The 18,430-nt window shown below is 45.3% G+C and overlaps 1 protein-coding gene across 1 annotated transcript in view; it reads right to left on the bottom strand.

Moving 5' to 3' along the window:
- The window catches only part of LOC137423499 (glutamate receptor ionotropic, kainate 2), a 469,702-nt gene that overhangs the window by 246,907 nt on the left and 204,365 nt on the right, over positions 1 to 18,430 (bottom strand). Inside the window, exons 3-5 of the mRNA XM_078773570.1 lie at positions 18,074 to 18,201; positions 17,446 to 17,575; positions 14,801 to 14,982 (exon numbers count right to left, since the gene is read on the bottom strand). Of these exons, the coding sequence (XP_078629696.1) occupies positions 14,801 to 14,982; positions 17,446 to 17,575; positions 18,074 to 18,201 (440 nt within the window). The remainder of the gene's footprint in view (positions 1 to 14,800; positions 14,983 to 17,445; positions 17,576 to 18,073; positions 18,202 to 18,430) is intronic.

Here is an 18,430-nt window from a genome sequence, read left to right on the forward strand (position 1 = left end):
GGTCAAACAAGTGGAACATGTCTTTCAATCCTGACAAATCTCACACTCTTACTATGTCTCTCCGAAAAGATCGACTGGACAACCCGCCCATCTACTTTCTCAACAATCCTCTCCAAGAAGTTCTGTCGCTGAAGCATTTGGGTCTCACTATCTGCCATGATCTTTCTTGGGAAAACCACATTTCCAAGCTGGCCTCCAAAGCCAGTCGCCGACTGGGCATCCTCCGTCATGTGAAGTCCTTCGTCGGCACACCTGAGCTCCTCACCACATACATTGTCATACAAGGCTTTCATCCGCAGCTCAATGGAATACTGTTCTCCCCTATGGGCCGGTGCTCCTGCCTCACACCTAGCTCGGCTTCACGCTGTTGAAACCAAAGCTTTCAGAATTATTGGAATCTCCCACGATGAAGCTATCTCTGAGGGCCTTTCACTCACTCACCGCAGGCAGGTAGGTGGTCTTTCTGTCTTCTACCGACTCCTCTCCGGCCTTGCACCCCCAGCTCTCTCTGTGCTCTGTCCCCCAAATATTCCTACAGGTCGCACAAGATCTGCCAGCAACCCTCTGATGGTTAAATTGCCGAAATCTCGGCTCTCTGCTCACCTTCACTCTTTCATTCCTCTTTTCTCCCGCCTCTGGAACAAACTCCCTCACTCCCTTCAATCCCACTCCTCCCTCCAGGTCTTTAAAACAGCTGTTCACCACCATCTCTTATCTTCCCCCATCCAAAACCTTGATCTTTTCTACCCCCGCTAATTCACCCCAGATCCACCTTGTTTGAAATTCCAACTTCTTTCCTGGAAGTCCTGGCAGTGTCCATGTGTTTTATACCTCTCCCACCCCCCCCCCCCCTTCCCATGCCCCCTCCCAAAGCCCTCTCCCTCTCACAGATCTCTCGATGTCTCCATGTCTCTCGGTCCCTGCTCTCAAATGTTGCGTTTGTGTCCTTCCCCCTCTCTCCCCATCTTGTCTACCGCTCCCGATGTTATATGTTTTATGTGTCGGTTTGTCTTTCTGTGTGATTAATGTTCGCTCTTTCACGAGCCTCGATCTTGTATACAAAAAAAAAAAAAAAAAAAGGTACACATCAAAACAACGCATGAAACACGAGGGGCACGGGAGAGCGAGCAGAGAAAGCTCGTCCCTGACCGTTCGTAACCCCCCCATGCCACCCTACACTACCCTTGCCCTTCCCCGTATTTACAATTTACAAATTCGTCTCTCCGTCTTGTCTCCCATATCCCCCTCTATGCCAAATTCATCATCCAATCCCTCCCGTCACTTCCCGTCGAGATGCGTCTCACCATCCAAATAGTTGCAAAACCTGGTGTGGAGTTCCGTCTCCTTGGTGAGTGGATGTGGATGGTGTGAAGAGATGTGCCCCAATAACTATACTCACCAACAAAGTCCACACGCCCAGCCATTTCCAGACTCACGCATCCTTCCAAGCAATACCTTGCTACTACCTGCACCACAGGTGTCAATATCCAACAATTTACCTACTCCCTCTACCTACCTTTAAACTACCCTCCCCGGGTATACGTGAAGGGGTCCATCTTCCCCCATCCACTCCTTCGCACCATGCACTCCACACCACTCATTCCACACCAATCAGTATTCTCACCATTTAGCCACTTGCACCCCATGCAAGTCCATTCACTCAACACAATTCCACTTGTCCTCAATACATCACTCATACATCACCTCTGGTCATCCCAGACCAATTCCTCATTTGCTCACGCTCACCACAAAGATTCTCAATCTCCAGCTCATACACACAGTATCATCTAACTAACTACTTCCCTCTAAAACTCGTGCTTTCCCGTCTTCCCTTACACTAAGCACACCCTCATCATTATAATCCATCTAATCTGACTACGTCCCCTCTACCTGTACCAATGTCACTACTTAAATCTTGTCCCAACTGTCATTTCTAAAGCCCTAACAATTATCCTAGCCCTCCCTCGGCTAGTTTTCACTGCCATCCCCATAATCAATAGCTCATGTGCCCCAATTAAGAATGGTAAAGCTACCATTCGCCAACACTATTGCTTTTCCAGTCCTCTGAACTATGAGCCTCTCCGTGCGGCAATACATTTCCATCACAGCTCGGCTTCGGAAAGCCGAGCAATGCATGCGGTTGGTTGGTCTCCTGTTGGTTGGGTCCGTCCGGCATTTTCGATCCTGAGGAGGAGGCATGCTCGGGCCAAGGTTCCAGGCGCCATCTCTGTGCGGAGCCTTTCGGTCTCCGGCACGATGGCCCAACCTCCCCCGGTCGGAGCACCGCGCCCGCCAGGCGGCGAAGGTCCGACCTCTCCTTCCTCCCCTCGAACCGTGCCGTTCGCCTTTACGACGCGGCACCGACCATACAGGGCGGGGCCCGGCCCGAATCGTGCACGCCGCCGCGGCAACAATCCCCGCCGGCCCCCGCAGCACACAAAGCACACCACGCCCCGAGAGCTCGCGTCGGCTATACGTCGGCCGAAACGCTAACCTCCCGGTCTGGGTCGATGCTTGAGTCGCATTCTCACACCACGCGACCCTGTCCATACTCGCACATCGAGGCGCTCCAGTGCCTCCCATACACCCCCTGCATTCCGTTATTGCACTTTCTCTTGCATTCTCTTTTCTTGAACACTCAGGTGCACACCACTCAGGTGCACTCACTCTGTTCACATACTCCATTACACATCCTCGCGCACACCCTGGCACACTCATTCTACTCGCACACTCCGTTACATACTTGGCCATCACACACCCTCGCATACACTCTCCCGTTACGTACTCCGTAACAACCACGGGTGTGCACTCTTTTGCTGCACACCCAATCACGCGCTCTGGTGTGCACTCCCGCACACTCTCCTCGGCCATCGCACACTCTGTCACCCTCCGTTCCACACTCCATTTCACACTCGGTTTCACACTCGGTTTCACACTCGGTTTCACACTCTTCCGTTACACACTCGCGCTTTGGCACACACTTTTTCCTCACAAGCGCGCCATTCACCTACACACAGCGCACCACGGACCTTCTACGAGCGCCCGGGTGACGTTGCGATCCCAAGCGCGCGAAAAAAGTTTTCGCGCCAAACATTTTCGCGTCATTCACGCTCCTACTAACCTTCGGGATTCTCTTCTCCTCTAACCGCACCTGCAAACTTTCATTTGGGTTAGGCAGCACGACATCACAATGCGAACACGGACTTTGCACGTATTCCATTTCTTCCTCCCATTTAATTCCTATCTCTGCCGTCTCTTCGTTCCCAATTTCCATTATAATTTCTCTTTCTTTTCCTAGCCCAAACGACAGCCGGCACGCTTAAAATTTTCTCTTCTAATTCGGCGGCCGTTGGCTTTTCCATACCCCGTGTTGCGATTTCTACCCCAGTCAACTTGGCTGTGCTCTGCTCAAACTCGCTCTTCCCGCGTTTCTCACACCACGCTACCCCGTCATGCACCAATGCGACCTTCCCGCTCGACCTGCGCTCAATGTCCTCTCCCATTTCTTTTATTTGGCCACATATTTCGTTTTCAAATTTATTTAACCCGTCTTTCATTTCTTTGATTTCTGCCCTTGATTTGTCCCCCTCTACTTTCAATTGGTTACTTTGCGCATCCATCTTTTTTTCTTGGATGTCCATTTTTTTTTCCAACCGCTCTCCCATTCGGCTCATTTCCTATTTCGACTCTGTCATGCACGCCCTGATTTGTGCCAAAAGAAGGTCCATATCTATTGATGCTGCGGACTCGGCTCTCGCTGCCACGTGCGAGGCGCCGCCATTTTCTACTCCTGGTACCTCTTCCGCTTCCTCCTCTATTTCTCCCAATTCTTCCCGAGGGTCCTGGGTCATTGATTCTAATTCCTCCTCTACCTCATCATTTGCCCCCACCGGCATCCGACCATCTTGGTTATCCATGGCACGATTTTAATTTGGTTGTTAACTCAATTTCGGCCTCTTGTAATTTTGAGTGCGTTAGGCGCACTTCGGGTCCAATCCCACTCCCCTGACACCAATTGTTGCGGCCAATATGCACAATTGGTGTCCAAGTCTAAAAAATTTCGTCCAGGTTCCAAATCCCCACTCCTGACTACCAATTGTTGCGGATCTCAGCGCCGGCCTTTTCCCCTTACCAAGGGGGGATTAGTTGCCTTGTCTTTGACTAGCCGACGGGACCCGGGACCTATGACGTCCCTCCCGGACAGCGCGAAGTAGGGTCGTAGGACTAATCACTAATACCTAAGTACTCGCGCCGCCAGGAAACGAGGAAATAAGCCCCGCCCGAATCACGGGTGCTGGTGGATACGCCGAGCAGTAGCGAACCCGTGACCCGAGCCGTTATCAATGACTAAACCCGATCCAAGCGGTTCTTAATCGTGCCACGCTTACCCAATGGAGGAAATTACGGAGACTGTTGAATTTGGAAGAAAAGGAATAACAAGGTTTATTTACACTTTGTACAATAATCAGCAGAAGAAAACACAGTGCAGCCTTAAACAGTCTTATACTTATTCCCTGGACAAACGGGCCCGTTCACACTCAGACACACTCACACGGGGTTTGCAGACGAAAATCAGCACGTCCAGGGATGGCGTCCAGGCAGCTCGCTCTCCGGTCCCCAACTCGCACCGCAAAGAAGATGAATCAGACGGCCAGGAGCTCTCCGCGTGTCGTTTTTCGCGCACGGTGTAATTACAGGGCGAACGGTAGGGCTAGCTTTGGCGGGTACACTTGCGGCTGCGGCCGCGTACGTAATAAGCGAATAGTTCAATATGCGCTTCTCAATGTGCTTCTCTATCAAGGGCTCTCGACACTGTCGTGTGCACGCCGGTCCTCTGAGTTCTCCAACCAGTGCTTGGCTTCAGGCCTCGCAATACAGTTCTCTCTCAACTCAAGCGCCTGCCTCTCCCTTCTCATAACTGAGGTGGGGGCCGCGCGCCAAGGGTTTTATTGCCACACCCTTGGAACCCTCTGGAACTTACTAGATGCGTCTTGCCACGTCCTATCATGCCATGCCCTCTGAGCCCTGGTTGGCTGTTGCTCTTACCGTCACCGCCTCTGACGCGCTGCTTGATGCGGCCACACCTCGACCCTCACGCTCCTCCCTCTTCTTAGGCCTACCTCGTGGTACCCAACTAGTTTCGAGCAAAACCAAGGGCAGCGGACGCTGCTGGCAGACAAAGCGTAACAAACTTGAGGGATGCCAAATGGGGCGCGGGATCGAGTTTGCCCATAGATGACAATGAAGGGTGGCCGCAAAATGAAAAGGACCTAAGCTCATTTCTTTACACAACGCAGATATTACTAGGGAAATGGCCTACTCTTACACATACTATGACATAACTAATACTCTAAGTGGGCCTACGTGTTGCTTGTGGACTAACTATGGGGGGCAAACCTTTAACCTTTAATGATGTCATAGTTACAATCTCAAAAGCGTATCAATATATATATATATATATATATATATATATATATATATATATATATATATATATATATATATATATATATATATACAGTATATATATACATATATATATACAGACTTGGCATTTAATATGGAATATTTTTTTTTCTTGACTTGGGTTTACTTTCTTAACTCAGTATATCAATCTGGTGAGTTTCTTTCACACTTTGGTGATTTATTTGTTAAAAGAACCATGTCACTGATTGTCTGTCGCAGCAAGAAGTCAACAACAGGATTATATCACAGGTGGCGTGGCAAAATGTACGGACAGGTGCATTTGATGATTGGCTTCACAGTCGGGTATACAAGGGTTGTTGCGTTCTGTATTAGTGGAAAACAACTGCTGCACGTCTCCAAAAGTTATTGCCGCTTCCTCTGGAGATGGTCCGTCAACTCGACAATGCTGTTTGTCATGGAGTGGTGGCTTTACGAAATGACGGCATGAAACAGCGTGCTATTGCTCGGCAGTATGGCATCACTCAAGGTCAGGTGTCAAAGATCCTGAAACGAAATGCTCAGAGGAGTGTCCCTACTCCAATACCGAGGCCAGGACGTCCCCGCAGAACCACAAGGAGGGATGATCGCCAGCTGCACCGGTTAGTCCGCAATGACCGTACCAAGTCAGCTAATCGGCTTTGGGCTGAGTGGCAGCAACTGACAAATGTGCCTGTATCCAGAAGGCTAGTCAACCAACGACTGGTTCAAGCAGGCTATCGTGCCAGGCGTCCCCTGAGAAAGCCACGCCTGACCAGACAACACCGCCAGCGCCGATTGCAGTGGGCCAGAGAGCACCGTCAATGGCAGCCAGGACACTGGAATCACGTGATCTTCAGTGACGAGTCTAGATTTCTGGTCTATCGTCAAGATGGCCACGTCCGAGTGCGCAGACAAGTGCATGAAGCCTACAACAAAGATTGTATAGTGCCAAGAGTCCAAGCTGGAGGTGGTGGGGTGACCGTTTGGGCTGCTTTTCATGCAGGGGGCAAAACGGACCTGGTTGTTCTGAATGGAAACCTGAACCAGTTCAAGTGCAGGGCCATTCTGGAAGAAACATTGCTTCCATTTGCTCGTGCAGCCTTTCGAGGAAACTTTGTCTTCCAAGATGACAATGCACGGCCTCATTGTGCTCGCATGATCCAACACTTTCTTGCTGACCGTGGTGTAGAGCATATGGAGTGGCCTGCCATGTCCCTGGATATGAATCCGATTGAGAACTTGTGGGTAGAATTAACGCGTCAAATTGACCACTTGGACCAGCAGCCGACATCTGTGCGTGAATTGCAGCAGGCTATTGTCACTGCATGGCAAGCGATTCCTGTCCAAACCTTGGCAAATCTCGTGAACAACATGCCTCAACGTGTACGTGCTCTCCTGAATGCTCGTGGGGGTTACACGAAGTACTGAACTTTAATTTTACTGTCCGTAATCCCAGTCGTAATTTAACTTTTGTTTTTGTTAAAAAGAAATTTGGCTAATGTGCAAAATAAAGAGATTCTTCTGGAAAACGTACAGAAGTTTAACACAGTACTGTCCATGAATTGAGTTCGATATCAGTTTACATCACTTTCAAGGATCAATTTATTTGTTTCGAAATGTCAAATGTGGTTTTTGTTTCTTTTAAAGGTCACATTAACAAAATCTAGAATAATTTCAACATAATTCCAATGAACTTTTGGTTATAAGACATCTTGAAAAGTAAGTTCACCCCCACAAAAAACATATTCCATATTAAATGCCAAGTCTGTATATATATATATATATATATATATATATATATATATATATATATATATATATATTGTTGCGAATATGGAATTTGGCCTCCATATCCGCTTGTAAATATTCCCCTATTTCCCCAATACTCCCCAACTATCCCCAATCCCCCATTCCCTAGTCCCATTGTCTGTAAACAACAATCAGTAGAGCCGACCTTCCCCCTTTTCCCCCCATTAAATGTCGTGCCCAGGTCCACCGCACCACACGTAGACCACTTTCGGACATCTTGCTAGTTATTCTTAGTCTATGTCAGTTAAGGCCTCGTTTCCATTAATTATGACTCTTCGTTGCACCAGAATGTGATTATATGGCACCAGTAGTGAGTTTAGGACCTTTCCCATACCTCCTCCCATCTTCTTCCCCGTCTACAACAACAGAGGGGCACGGCGCTGCGCGGGGGGGAGTGTGCGTCCTCCCACCGGCTCGGTTAGCCGCCATCGACAATGCGCTCCAGACAACGCGCTCCAGACCATGCGCTCCACGGGGTTACCACAAAGGGGCTCCTTGTCAGCTCCTCGTCAAGGGCGGAGCCGGTAACCCCCCCGCACGCACCCAATGAGAAGCAACGTGCCGATTCCACGAGGCGGAGCTAACGAGCCGAGGGCGTGTCACTCCCCGCCGGATATACGCGGCCCCGCGCCGGATGTGACGTGAGATGCGCCCCCAGCTTGAGACGAAAAGACGCCACCTCGAGCGCTGTGCAACCTTCCGCATCTCTGGACCGGACCGGGTCGATCCTGCCCTGAGCCCAGGTGCACCTGGAGCCATCGACAACCGCTTTCCTGCCATCAACCCCCGTGTGAGTCAGCCTTGTCCCGTTTACCTGTCGTCTGTTGGGGTTAATATAAGGTTGTGTCTAAGTGCCTATCTTCCTTTGCTGTCCCTCTCGTCCCTGTAATCTGACCTTCCGTAACGAATATAATCTCCTCCGGAGGTCTTGAGAACCGTATCCCTGGTGTCGTCATTTTAAACCCAGCCGTGTGTCTGTTCCTTCATTGACCTAGCATCGCGCGACTAGTCAACGTTCGGGTATAATATCGAGTATAATCTTGTGCAGACGTGGTCATCCCAAAACCGCTCGGTGAATAACATCCAAGCCACGTCTGTAACAATATATATATATATATATATAAATATATATATATATATATATATATATATATATATAACTGTAAGAAATAGTAGAAACTCCAAAGTACGAGCAGGGCATCTCATTTGTATTGAATAAATAATCGTTAGATTAAATAAGACGCGGACGTAGCTTCAGGACGTCGATCTTTAATTGTCGACAAGCTTTCGACCTACAAAGGTCTTCTTCTGAGTCAGCCCCAAGTTCAACGGAAGTCTTGAAGTCTTGAAGTCTTCCGTTGAACTTGGGGCTGACTCAGAAGAAGACCTTTGTAGGTCGAAAGCTTGTCGACAATTAAAGATCGACGTCCTGAAGCTACGTCCGCGTCTTATTTAATCTAACGATTATATATATATATATATATATATATATATATATATATATATATATATATATATATATATATATATATATATATATATATATTGTAACAGATTTGGGAAACCGTGCACTCGGTGTAATGATTGTAAATATACCCCCCTGTAAATAATGAAATGATTCTTGTAAATACCTCCATTCGTTGTAAAGATCAAAGGTCGTCCTTTTGCTAGTCCATCGCACCACGTAGCAAATCATAGGATGTCTCCATAGTTATATCGTTATTCTGTGTTTCAGTTAAGGCCATGTGTCCAATAGTCGATCTTACGTTGCACCAAATCAAATAAGATAGATCCCCTACAATATCGCCGTGACCTGCAAAGCACCAGAACGGCGGTGTTCGCCACCGTTGCATTGGGTGGTTGTTATTGGCATCATCTTCATCCCAAGACTCCATTACGCACGAGGCCAGCAGGAGGGGAGGAGCCATGGGATCATGGGCGTGGCCCACCTCATCACCCAAGGTGGAGCCAAAGGGCCCTCGCCAGTCAACCAGTGCCGAGGTGAGAAAAACCGGTAGGTGTGGCATCGGAGTTGGCGGCTTCATCGCACGACGCGCAATATAAGCGCGCGCGCAAGCCTTTTCACCAGGACAGGAGATGCGTGATCCAGCTGGGAACAGAGAAAGGTGTGATCCAGCTGAACAAAATAAAGACGCGCGAAGAGGCTGACGACCGGGGTTTTTCGCACTCTGAACAAGAACAAGTGCGTGCATGCGGACCTGGATGTCGTGCCACGATCCCCCGGACCTCTCTGCTGCCCACTCTTTGGACCGTCTGCCCTTCTTATCCTTCCAGCCATTCATTCCTGCCTTCAATTCCCCTTTTGTGTACGTGAGTTAGTTCCGTTCTGTCTTGTCCCTGGGGTATAAGTTAAGCTTGTTATAAGAATTGCACTGTGTCTTCTATCTTCACTGTACATTACTTTCGTTTTCTTCTTCTTTGATTGGTTTTTGTATAGTAGTTAATAAATATCTGTTCTTTCCTACCTTTGGCTTCTTCATTCACATCCGATCGTCTTTGTGATTTCCCCCATTGAGTACCTGTGGCACGATTTTTGGCCAACCGCTTCGCAATCGGGTTAGCCTTCGCTAACGGCTCGGATTCCGGACTGCTAAACCGCTCGGCAAAATACCATCTTGTCCGGGATTCGAGCGGTACGTTTTGCAGAGGGATTGATAAAGATATTCGGGCTAATACCTGGACCATAACCCTGATCAATCCCCCACCCCCCCCCCCCCCCCCCCCCCAGCAAAGGAGCGTTACAAGTACCGGGACTCACGTCGGTCAGTGACAGACAAGGGGATCAACCCCCCTTGGTAAGGGGGAAAGGCTGACGTCGAGATCCGTAACAATATATATATATATATATATATATATATATATATATATATATATATATATACCCTGCAAAAAAAGAAACGCAAAACTGCAAAAAAAGAAACGCAAAAGTGATTTTAGATGTATATTTTATATATCATATAAATAATCAACAGATGGTAATCGATTGTTCAAAATTGGCACACATCATTCTCATTGACCCAGGTTCCTTATGGCACACATGGAACAGTAGATTTTCAAGGTGAAGGTCATCTGTGCTCAATAACTTGTATGGCCACCATTGGAGTCCAAAACTGACTGGCATCGTCGTCCCATGGAAGCAATCAGATCCCGAAATGTGGTCTGGTGAATGTTCACCCACTCTGCCTGCAGTGCTTGTGCCAACTGTCGGAGGTTCTGTGGTTGTTGCTGACGTGCTCGCAGTCGTTGATCCAGTGCATCCCATAAATGTTCGATTGGGTTTAAATCTGGAGACCTGGAGGGCCATGGCAGGACCTGGATGTTGTGATTCCTCAAAAAGGCTGTTGTCAGTCTTTCCATGTGAGGTCGGGCATTGTCTTGTTGGAAAATGACGTTCGCTTGTTGCAAAATGGGAAGGACGTGTGGCCGAAGAATCTCATCCGTGAGTCGTGGCATGTTTTCGCTGTTCACTTGCTGCAAGATTGTGATGGCATGCAAATGAAAACCCAACGTTTTTATAGCCCAACAAGTGATGTTGCATGTGCATGTCATGTTGGTGTGTTTCGGCGCCAGGCTCTCACGTGGTTGTGTTTTTGCAATTGTTCCATCTTTTCGCCAAATTTCTGCAGTACCTCATTCTTTCCACACAAATCAATCCCAATTCATGCAGAAATGACCAATTCATTTTTGGTATTAATTTTGTATCGATATCGGCAACACCGTCAGATATTTACGATTTTACTACTTTTGCATTTCTTTTTTTGCAGGGTATATATATATATATATATATATATATATATATATATATATATATATATATATATATTCATATATATATATATATATATATATATATATATATATATATATATATATATATATATATATTCATATATATATATATATTTATATATATATATATATATATATATATATATATATATATATTCATATATGCAGAAAATAGGGCAAAATGGAGAAGATTGTTATGGGGACCGCAAGACTGCTAACCCCCGCTCTAGCAGGGAAAATGGCCTTAAAATGCATGTTGTTGTTGTGTTGTATATATATTCATATATACAGTATATATATGTATATATATATATATATATATATATATATATATATATATATATATATTTATATATATATATACATATATATATATATATATGTATATATAATATATATATATATATTTATATATATATACATTCATATACTATATACATATATGGACGCCCATACACTCATGTATACACACACTCACGGAGGTGGATACTTTGATATCTAGGAGGGAGGGCTACGTTCCACCTTCTGAAACCTGCTTTTGGAGATAATAACAAAGAACATGTGTGAGCATACACACACACACACACACACACACACACACACACACACACACACACACACACACACACACACACACACACACACACACACACACACACACACACACACGGGAATAATGACCTAAAATGATTACTTTAACTGCAGATACAGGATTTAAGAAAATTACCAAGACAAGCACTTTGGGACAAGGACATCAAAATGAGGACGGAGTCAATAAAAAAATTGTTTCTTTCGCACTTGTGGCATGTACCTAAGATGGAAAGATCTCAGGCAGGCAAAGCCAGAACCCTGCTCCAACCAAAACTACTGCATACATACCGGTAAGTCGGAATATACCTTAGACACCAGAATATGTTAGCTGATCCCAGCGCTCAAGGATCATAATATAAAATCCGCAAGCAATAATTGTACATTTGATATTCATCTTATTGTGGTGAAATGAATCGAGCTTTGTTGCATTGCCCTTACTGGTGTGGGTTCATATTCCCATGGGTACTCAAGATGGTTTTTGGTCATTTCATCTGCATATCAGAGTGGATACACAAATGTCAAGCCTGACCAGCTGGTTTGTTGGGGGAAATGGGCCAACTCTACATGCTCTCTTGAGTTGCCAATGCCGAGTTAATGAGACATGGTCTATGAAGAGCCTCAACCCAAAGGTTTCAACTGGGACTTGAATAAAAGTTGCAATTAAATGACTTTTTTTGGAAAAAGGTTTTTTTTTTCACCAAATTGCAATGGATCCAAAAAAGCAAAAAAAGAAGAACAAAAAATATAGATTCATATAAAACCATCCTTTAAATTTTTAACAACCTATCTCTTGTCATGTGGTTAATGACTGCGGTGGGCAGAGATAAACTAAAATCGCAAATGCAGTACTTGTGACGAAAAAGGTTGAAGGCCACCTATTGGCAGAAGTGAATACCCGTACTGCTTAACGCTTAGCATTTATACACAAAGTATACTTATTAACTACATCCCTGTCGCATTCCATCTGTTGGCTGGGTCTAGACTGCTGGGGCACTCACCCATATGCAGGCGCTATGGTACTGGCTCAAAGATCTGTCATTCAGAAAGATAATTTCCGATAAATGCACATACAGTATATAAATACTATACATACACTACCAGTCAAAAGTTTAGGTTCACCCAACATAATGTGTTTAAAATGCAAAATGAACATAAGATGTGAACAAAACTCTTACCAAAGATACTGTACACTGTGTTCAAAAAGTATCCGACCTTTATTTTTCGTGCGTAAAAAAAAAGAAGCTAGGGAGGCATTGATTGGTGCACGTATGTAGGCGATCCTAATGCACACGCGTGAATTTTTTCCCACCTGCAGAAGCTGTCATTCGACGGCAGACCGCCGATGAGTGAGGACATGTAAGTGAGCGCCGTCGGATTTTCGTTTTTGACAAAATGACGGAAAAACTTGAACAACGCTACTGCATCAAATTTTGTGTAAAGCTTGGCGATTCCCAAGTGGAAACGATCCGCAAGATTCAACACCGTTCATTCCATTATGAAGGAGGATTTGGGCTTCAGGAGAATCTCAGCGAAGTTCGTACCAAAGCTGCTAACGATTGAGCAGAAGCAACTCCGTTTGGAGATCGCACAGGACATGCTGGAGACTGTGAACAGCGATCCCAGCTTCCTCAACACAGTGATCACTGGCGATGGGGTTATGGGTACGACCCAGAAACCAAGTTGCAGTCATCACAATGGAAGCATCCAACATCCCCGAGGCCAAAAAACACAAAATTTGATGCAGCAGCGTTGTTCAAGTTTTTCCGTCATTTTGTCAAAAACGAAAATCCGACGGCGCTCACTTACATGTCCTCACTCATCGGCGGTCTGCCGTCGAATGACAGCTTCTGCAGGTGGGAAAAAATTCACGCGTGTGCATTAGGATCGCCTACATACGTGCACCAATCAACGCCTGCCTAGCTTCTTTTTTTTTACGCACGAAAAATAAAGGTCGGATACTTGTTGAACACACTACGTATATCTGCTTACCTACTGATGATATATTGTGCTTCAATGCATCTTTCTTGTGCGAAATGTAGGTTTAAAGCAATTTTTGGAAATAGGTTGAAAAGTGCAAAAGTAAATCCAAACTGAAACGCGAAGTTAATGTTATTAGCGAAGTTAATGTTATTAACGTTTCATCTCAGGTGCAAAAACTGTTTACAAACACTCTGCTCTGTGTGGAATGAATGTTTGTGCTTAGTTTATTCATCACATGCAATGTCTATTATTGCCAGGCGTTGCAAAAGATGTTCACAGAAAGGTCAGCCATACAATCCAATGAGTGTTCTTGTGTTTCAGATTGCGTGAACTTGGGTGCCAAAGCTCAGCTAACGCCAGAAAAAAGACAGGCAATTGTAACTTTCAGAAAAGAAGGCCTTGAAACAGTTGCAATGCTGGAGCTGTTTAGCTGGGCTCTAATTTCCGGTGCTGCAAGCCGTCTGTTGCGCAGACTGGTGACTCGGATTACTTGTCCTGCGATTCTGTTGCGATTCTTGTTCGAACAGAATGTTTTCTATCCACAATTTTACCAGTTTTGTTGTGTCGTTTAATGGCACAAGCAACTGCACTTCCTAACGCTTGTAATTTTTTTGCAATTTGTCTTTTATATACTATACACTTACTCACACACACGCACGCACCACACACACACAAACACACACACACACACACACACACACACACACACACACACACAAAAAATCATGTTTTAAGACAGGATGGCCGGCCTAATATCCCTTCCATTGCGATGCAGGCACTGTGCTCGAACAACGGTCTTCTTCAACTTGACTCATATGAGGACCACGTGACCTAATGAGGTATCCTGCTCCAAAGACCAAAGCTATTTTCAGCATTTTGCATTTACGACTCAACCTCACCCCTATTCCTAAAGTACAACGAGAGGAAATCTCCACTGAATTAATGAGAAAAGATATGTTCCTTCACTGGATTCGCTTCTACGTCAATTTCCAAAGAGAATGCGTTCAAAGTTGCACAATGACAGACAAGTAGCTGGCATGTCGACAAACAATGTCAAAACACATCGCGCCCACACGAGCACACTAACAAAGACTGTGGGGCGAGGCAAGGAATTAAAAAATCAAAGTCAAAACACAATGAGAAGCTGTTGGCATCCCATCCGTACCTGGCGCAGAATCTCAGCGGCGGTCTCGTGTCCGCAGTCGAAGATCACGTGGAACTCTCTCGCCCGTTTCATCTCCTTGAGCAGCGACTTGGCGTTTCCGATATCCGGCGGCAGCTGTCGGATCTTCAGCTTGAGGTTTAACTGGGACGGAGCTTTGATGAGCTCCTGCAGACGGATAAGGCCTGCACACGTCATTACAAGTGGCTTAGGATCGAGGGGTCTATCGCTCATCTGTCTGACACGTCACAGCGCGCGCCACGACGACGTTCCTGTTCACGGTTTGGAATGAGGTGTTTGTGGTTGTTCTGTGGAGAGATGCAAGTTGTTGTTGTTGTTTTGTGGTGATTACCGATTCGTATGTTGTTATTGCTCCGTGTTAACTGAAAGTCATATATATTGATTTGTAAATTGCTCTTCTGTGGTGAGTTGTAGGTTATTACCTGACGCTCACAAAGCGAAAAGCGGGTTTAAGCATTCATGTGCGGACGTGTGCCATACGTGTCTGCATTTTAAAAAATCATTTTCTCGGCAACCGTTGGTCCAATTGACACGAAATTTTGCCATAGAAGCCCCTCGGCCTGCAGATTTTTGTATTCATAATTATGACGTCATAGGTCACGTGGTAATGACACCATCTTGGAAAAACGTTACACCTCTATATCTCCCAAACCGCTCAATGGGAAAAAATTTCAAACATGGCTCATTGTCAAGTACTCACCATGGGGAATAAGATATGTTAATGATGATGATGTCATTGGTGCCTTAATTATGACGTCATAATTCGACAAGTACAACACTTCTCCGATCATTGTAAATTTATTTTTCTCAGCAACTGTTGGTCTGATGGACACAAAAATTTTCACCATAGAAACGCCTCCTCATGTAGAATATTTTCATGATAATCATGACGTCATAGGTCATGTGGTACAGGCTCCATCTTGGAAAAACCGAAAAATGTTGCACCTCTATATCGCCAAAACCGCCGCATGGAAAAATTGAAACGTGGCTCATTGTAAAGAACTCCATATGGGCAATAGGTGTTGTTAACGATGACGTAATTGGTACCATAATTATGACGTCACAATTCGACAGGGACAACGCTTAGTCTGATCAGTTTGAAATGTATTGAGCGTGATTTATACAACAATTATATTGGAGAATATAAATTTATGATGTCATAGCTCACGTGGTCTGGCAGCCATATTGGATCAAAGAAAAAAATGTTCAAAAACAGAAGCGTTGGCTCGCAACAAGTTGACTGCACAGGGTAAGTATTCCATGAATACCATCTAGTTACCCTGTGCTAGCGAAGCGAAAAGCAGGGTTAAGCATGCGGCTGCGTCCGTACGTGTCTGCATTTGAAAAAAATCATTTTCTTGGCAAGCGTTGGTCCGATTCGATTGACACGAAACTTTACCATAGGAGCGCCTCTGCCTGTATAATTTTTTATTCATAATTATGACGTCATAGGTCACGTGGTCTGGACGCCATCTTGGAAAAAAGTTACACCTCTATATCTCCCAAACCGCTCAATGGAAAAATTTCAAACATGGCTCATTGTCAAGTACTCCCAATGAGGAATAAGGTATGTTAATGTGGATGTCATCGGTACCTTATTTATGACGTCATAATTCGACAAGCACAACGCTTGATTTGACCAGTATGATTTTTTTCTCTCTCTGAGTCTTGGTCCGATTGACGTGAAATTTTCACAATATGAGCAGCTCCTCCTGTATAATTTTTAATGATATTAATGATGTCATAGGTCACGTGGTGCAGGCGCCATCTTTGAAAAACTTCACACCTCTATATCTCTGAAACCGCACCATGGAAAAAATTGAAACGTGGCTCATTGTAGAGAACTCCATATGGGGAATAGGTGTTGTTAACGTTGACGTCATTTTGAATACCATCTAGTTAGTATAAATAAATGGAAGAGTTGGAAGTTGGTGTTATGTAGTGAGTTGTAGGGTGGTGTTTTCTAGTGAGTTCTAAGTAGGGTTTTGTTATGTAGTGAGTGATAGGTTGGTGTTATGTAGCGAGTTGTAGGTGGGTATTATGTGGTGAGTTGTAGGTGGGTGTTATGTAGTGAATTGTGTGGTGGTGTTACATAGTCAGTTGTAGGCTGGTGCTATGTAATTAGTTGTAGGGTTGTGGTATGTAGTGAGTTGTAGGGTGGTGTTATGTAGTGAGTTGTAGCGTGGTGTTTTCTAGTGAGTTGTTGGTAGGGTTTTGTTATGTAGTGAGTGATAGGTTGGTGTTATGTAGCGAGTTGTGGGTTGGTGTTATGTTGGGTGTTGTATGGTGATGTTATGTAGTGAATTTTGGGGTGGTGTTATGTAGTGAGTTGTCGGGTGGTGTTATGTCGTGAGTTGTAGGTTGGTGTTATGTCGTGAATTGTGGGGTGGTGTTATGTAGTGAGTTGTAGGTTGGTGTTATGGAGTGAGTTGTAGGGTGGTGTTATGGAGTAAATTGTGGGGTGGTGTTATGGAGTTGAAGCTTGCTGTTCTGCGATTATTTGCTCACCTTTTGAAACTTAGTTATTGGTGGTGAATTTGAGTTTATTACTCTCAGGTGTGTTGCCAAGAATTGTTTTGTGGTCGGGTGTCTGGTGATATGCCGTGAGGTGCACGGTTCGTACATACCAATACTATCTTTGTACACGATCGTCACCGCTTTCCACTTGTAGTGATGTACGAGGGAGAGCACTGCGTGGCTGATGGATGCGTAATCAGGGTACAGGTTCACGTAGTAAAAATCCCGACTGTTTGGAACCTGAAAACCACACGGTGCAGACCAGAGACCCTGTCCATGTAAATGCCGATAAAGCAACCTGTCCGCACAACTCATATGCAGTACGGGACAAAAGAACAGTTTTTCATACAAGGCACCAGCTAGACAGATTTGCACCTCGGAGAGGACACACTTGAATGAGCAACACCAGCCACTGTAACCATTGAGGACAAACTTTTCTTGTATGACAAGCTGTGTGTTTACGATTTCCCAAAATGGGGTAAAATGGGATTAATCATCCATGCATGGACTCGACCCATGCACCCCTCATTTCCTCTTATCCCACCTCTGTTTTCCAGACTAAAGCATTCCTTATTTGGGTAGCACGAAGTGACTGGTCTCGCATAAAACATAGAACAAGATGGTTTTCTGAGGTTGGTGTTATCCGTGACGTATCTACGTGGCCATTGCACGCTGCCCCCTTTTGTGAGAAGGTAGTTGAGTGGTAAAAGTGAACGATTAATCGATGCTTCCCCTCACCTGGTGCTTCCACTGTGTCTGCACGTGCGGCACCTCCAGCGCATTGCAGATGGACTGCACAGAACTGGCTGAAGAACTGTGCAGAGGGCCAAAGATGGCGGCCACGCCGAGCGACAGCTGGTCGCATGCTGGGGGAGTCAAAGAAGAGAAAAAGGAAGAGGAGGACAAGATAGCGAGAGGAATCGATATTTTAATAACATGAGGTTAGACGAGACGAACAGGCTAGTTTAAAGCCATAAAATGTGTTTAAATCCATAAAGTTTAAACCCAATAATCGAATTGTTACAATATTAAAAGGGACGCAAATGGCGCCTTAAAATGAGATCTCTTCAAAAATTCCGCCAAAAGGACAACGTC

The sequence above is a fragment of the Myxine glutinosa genome, chromosome 3, assembly GCF_964187855.1.
Source record: "Myxine glutinosa chromosome 3, kmMyxGlut1.1, whole genome shotgun sequence".
Classification (NCBI taxonomy): Eukaryota; Metazoa; Chordata; class Myxini; order Myxiniformes; family Myxinidae; genus Myxine; species Myxine glutinosa.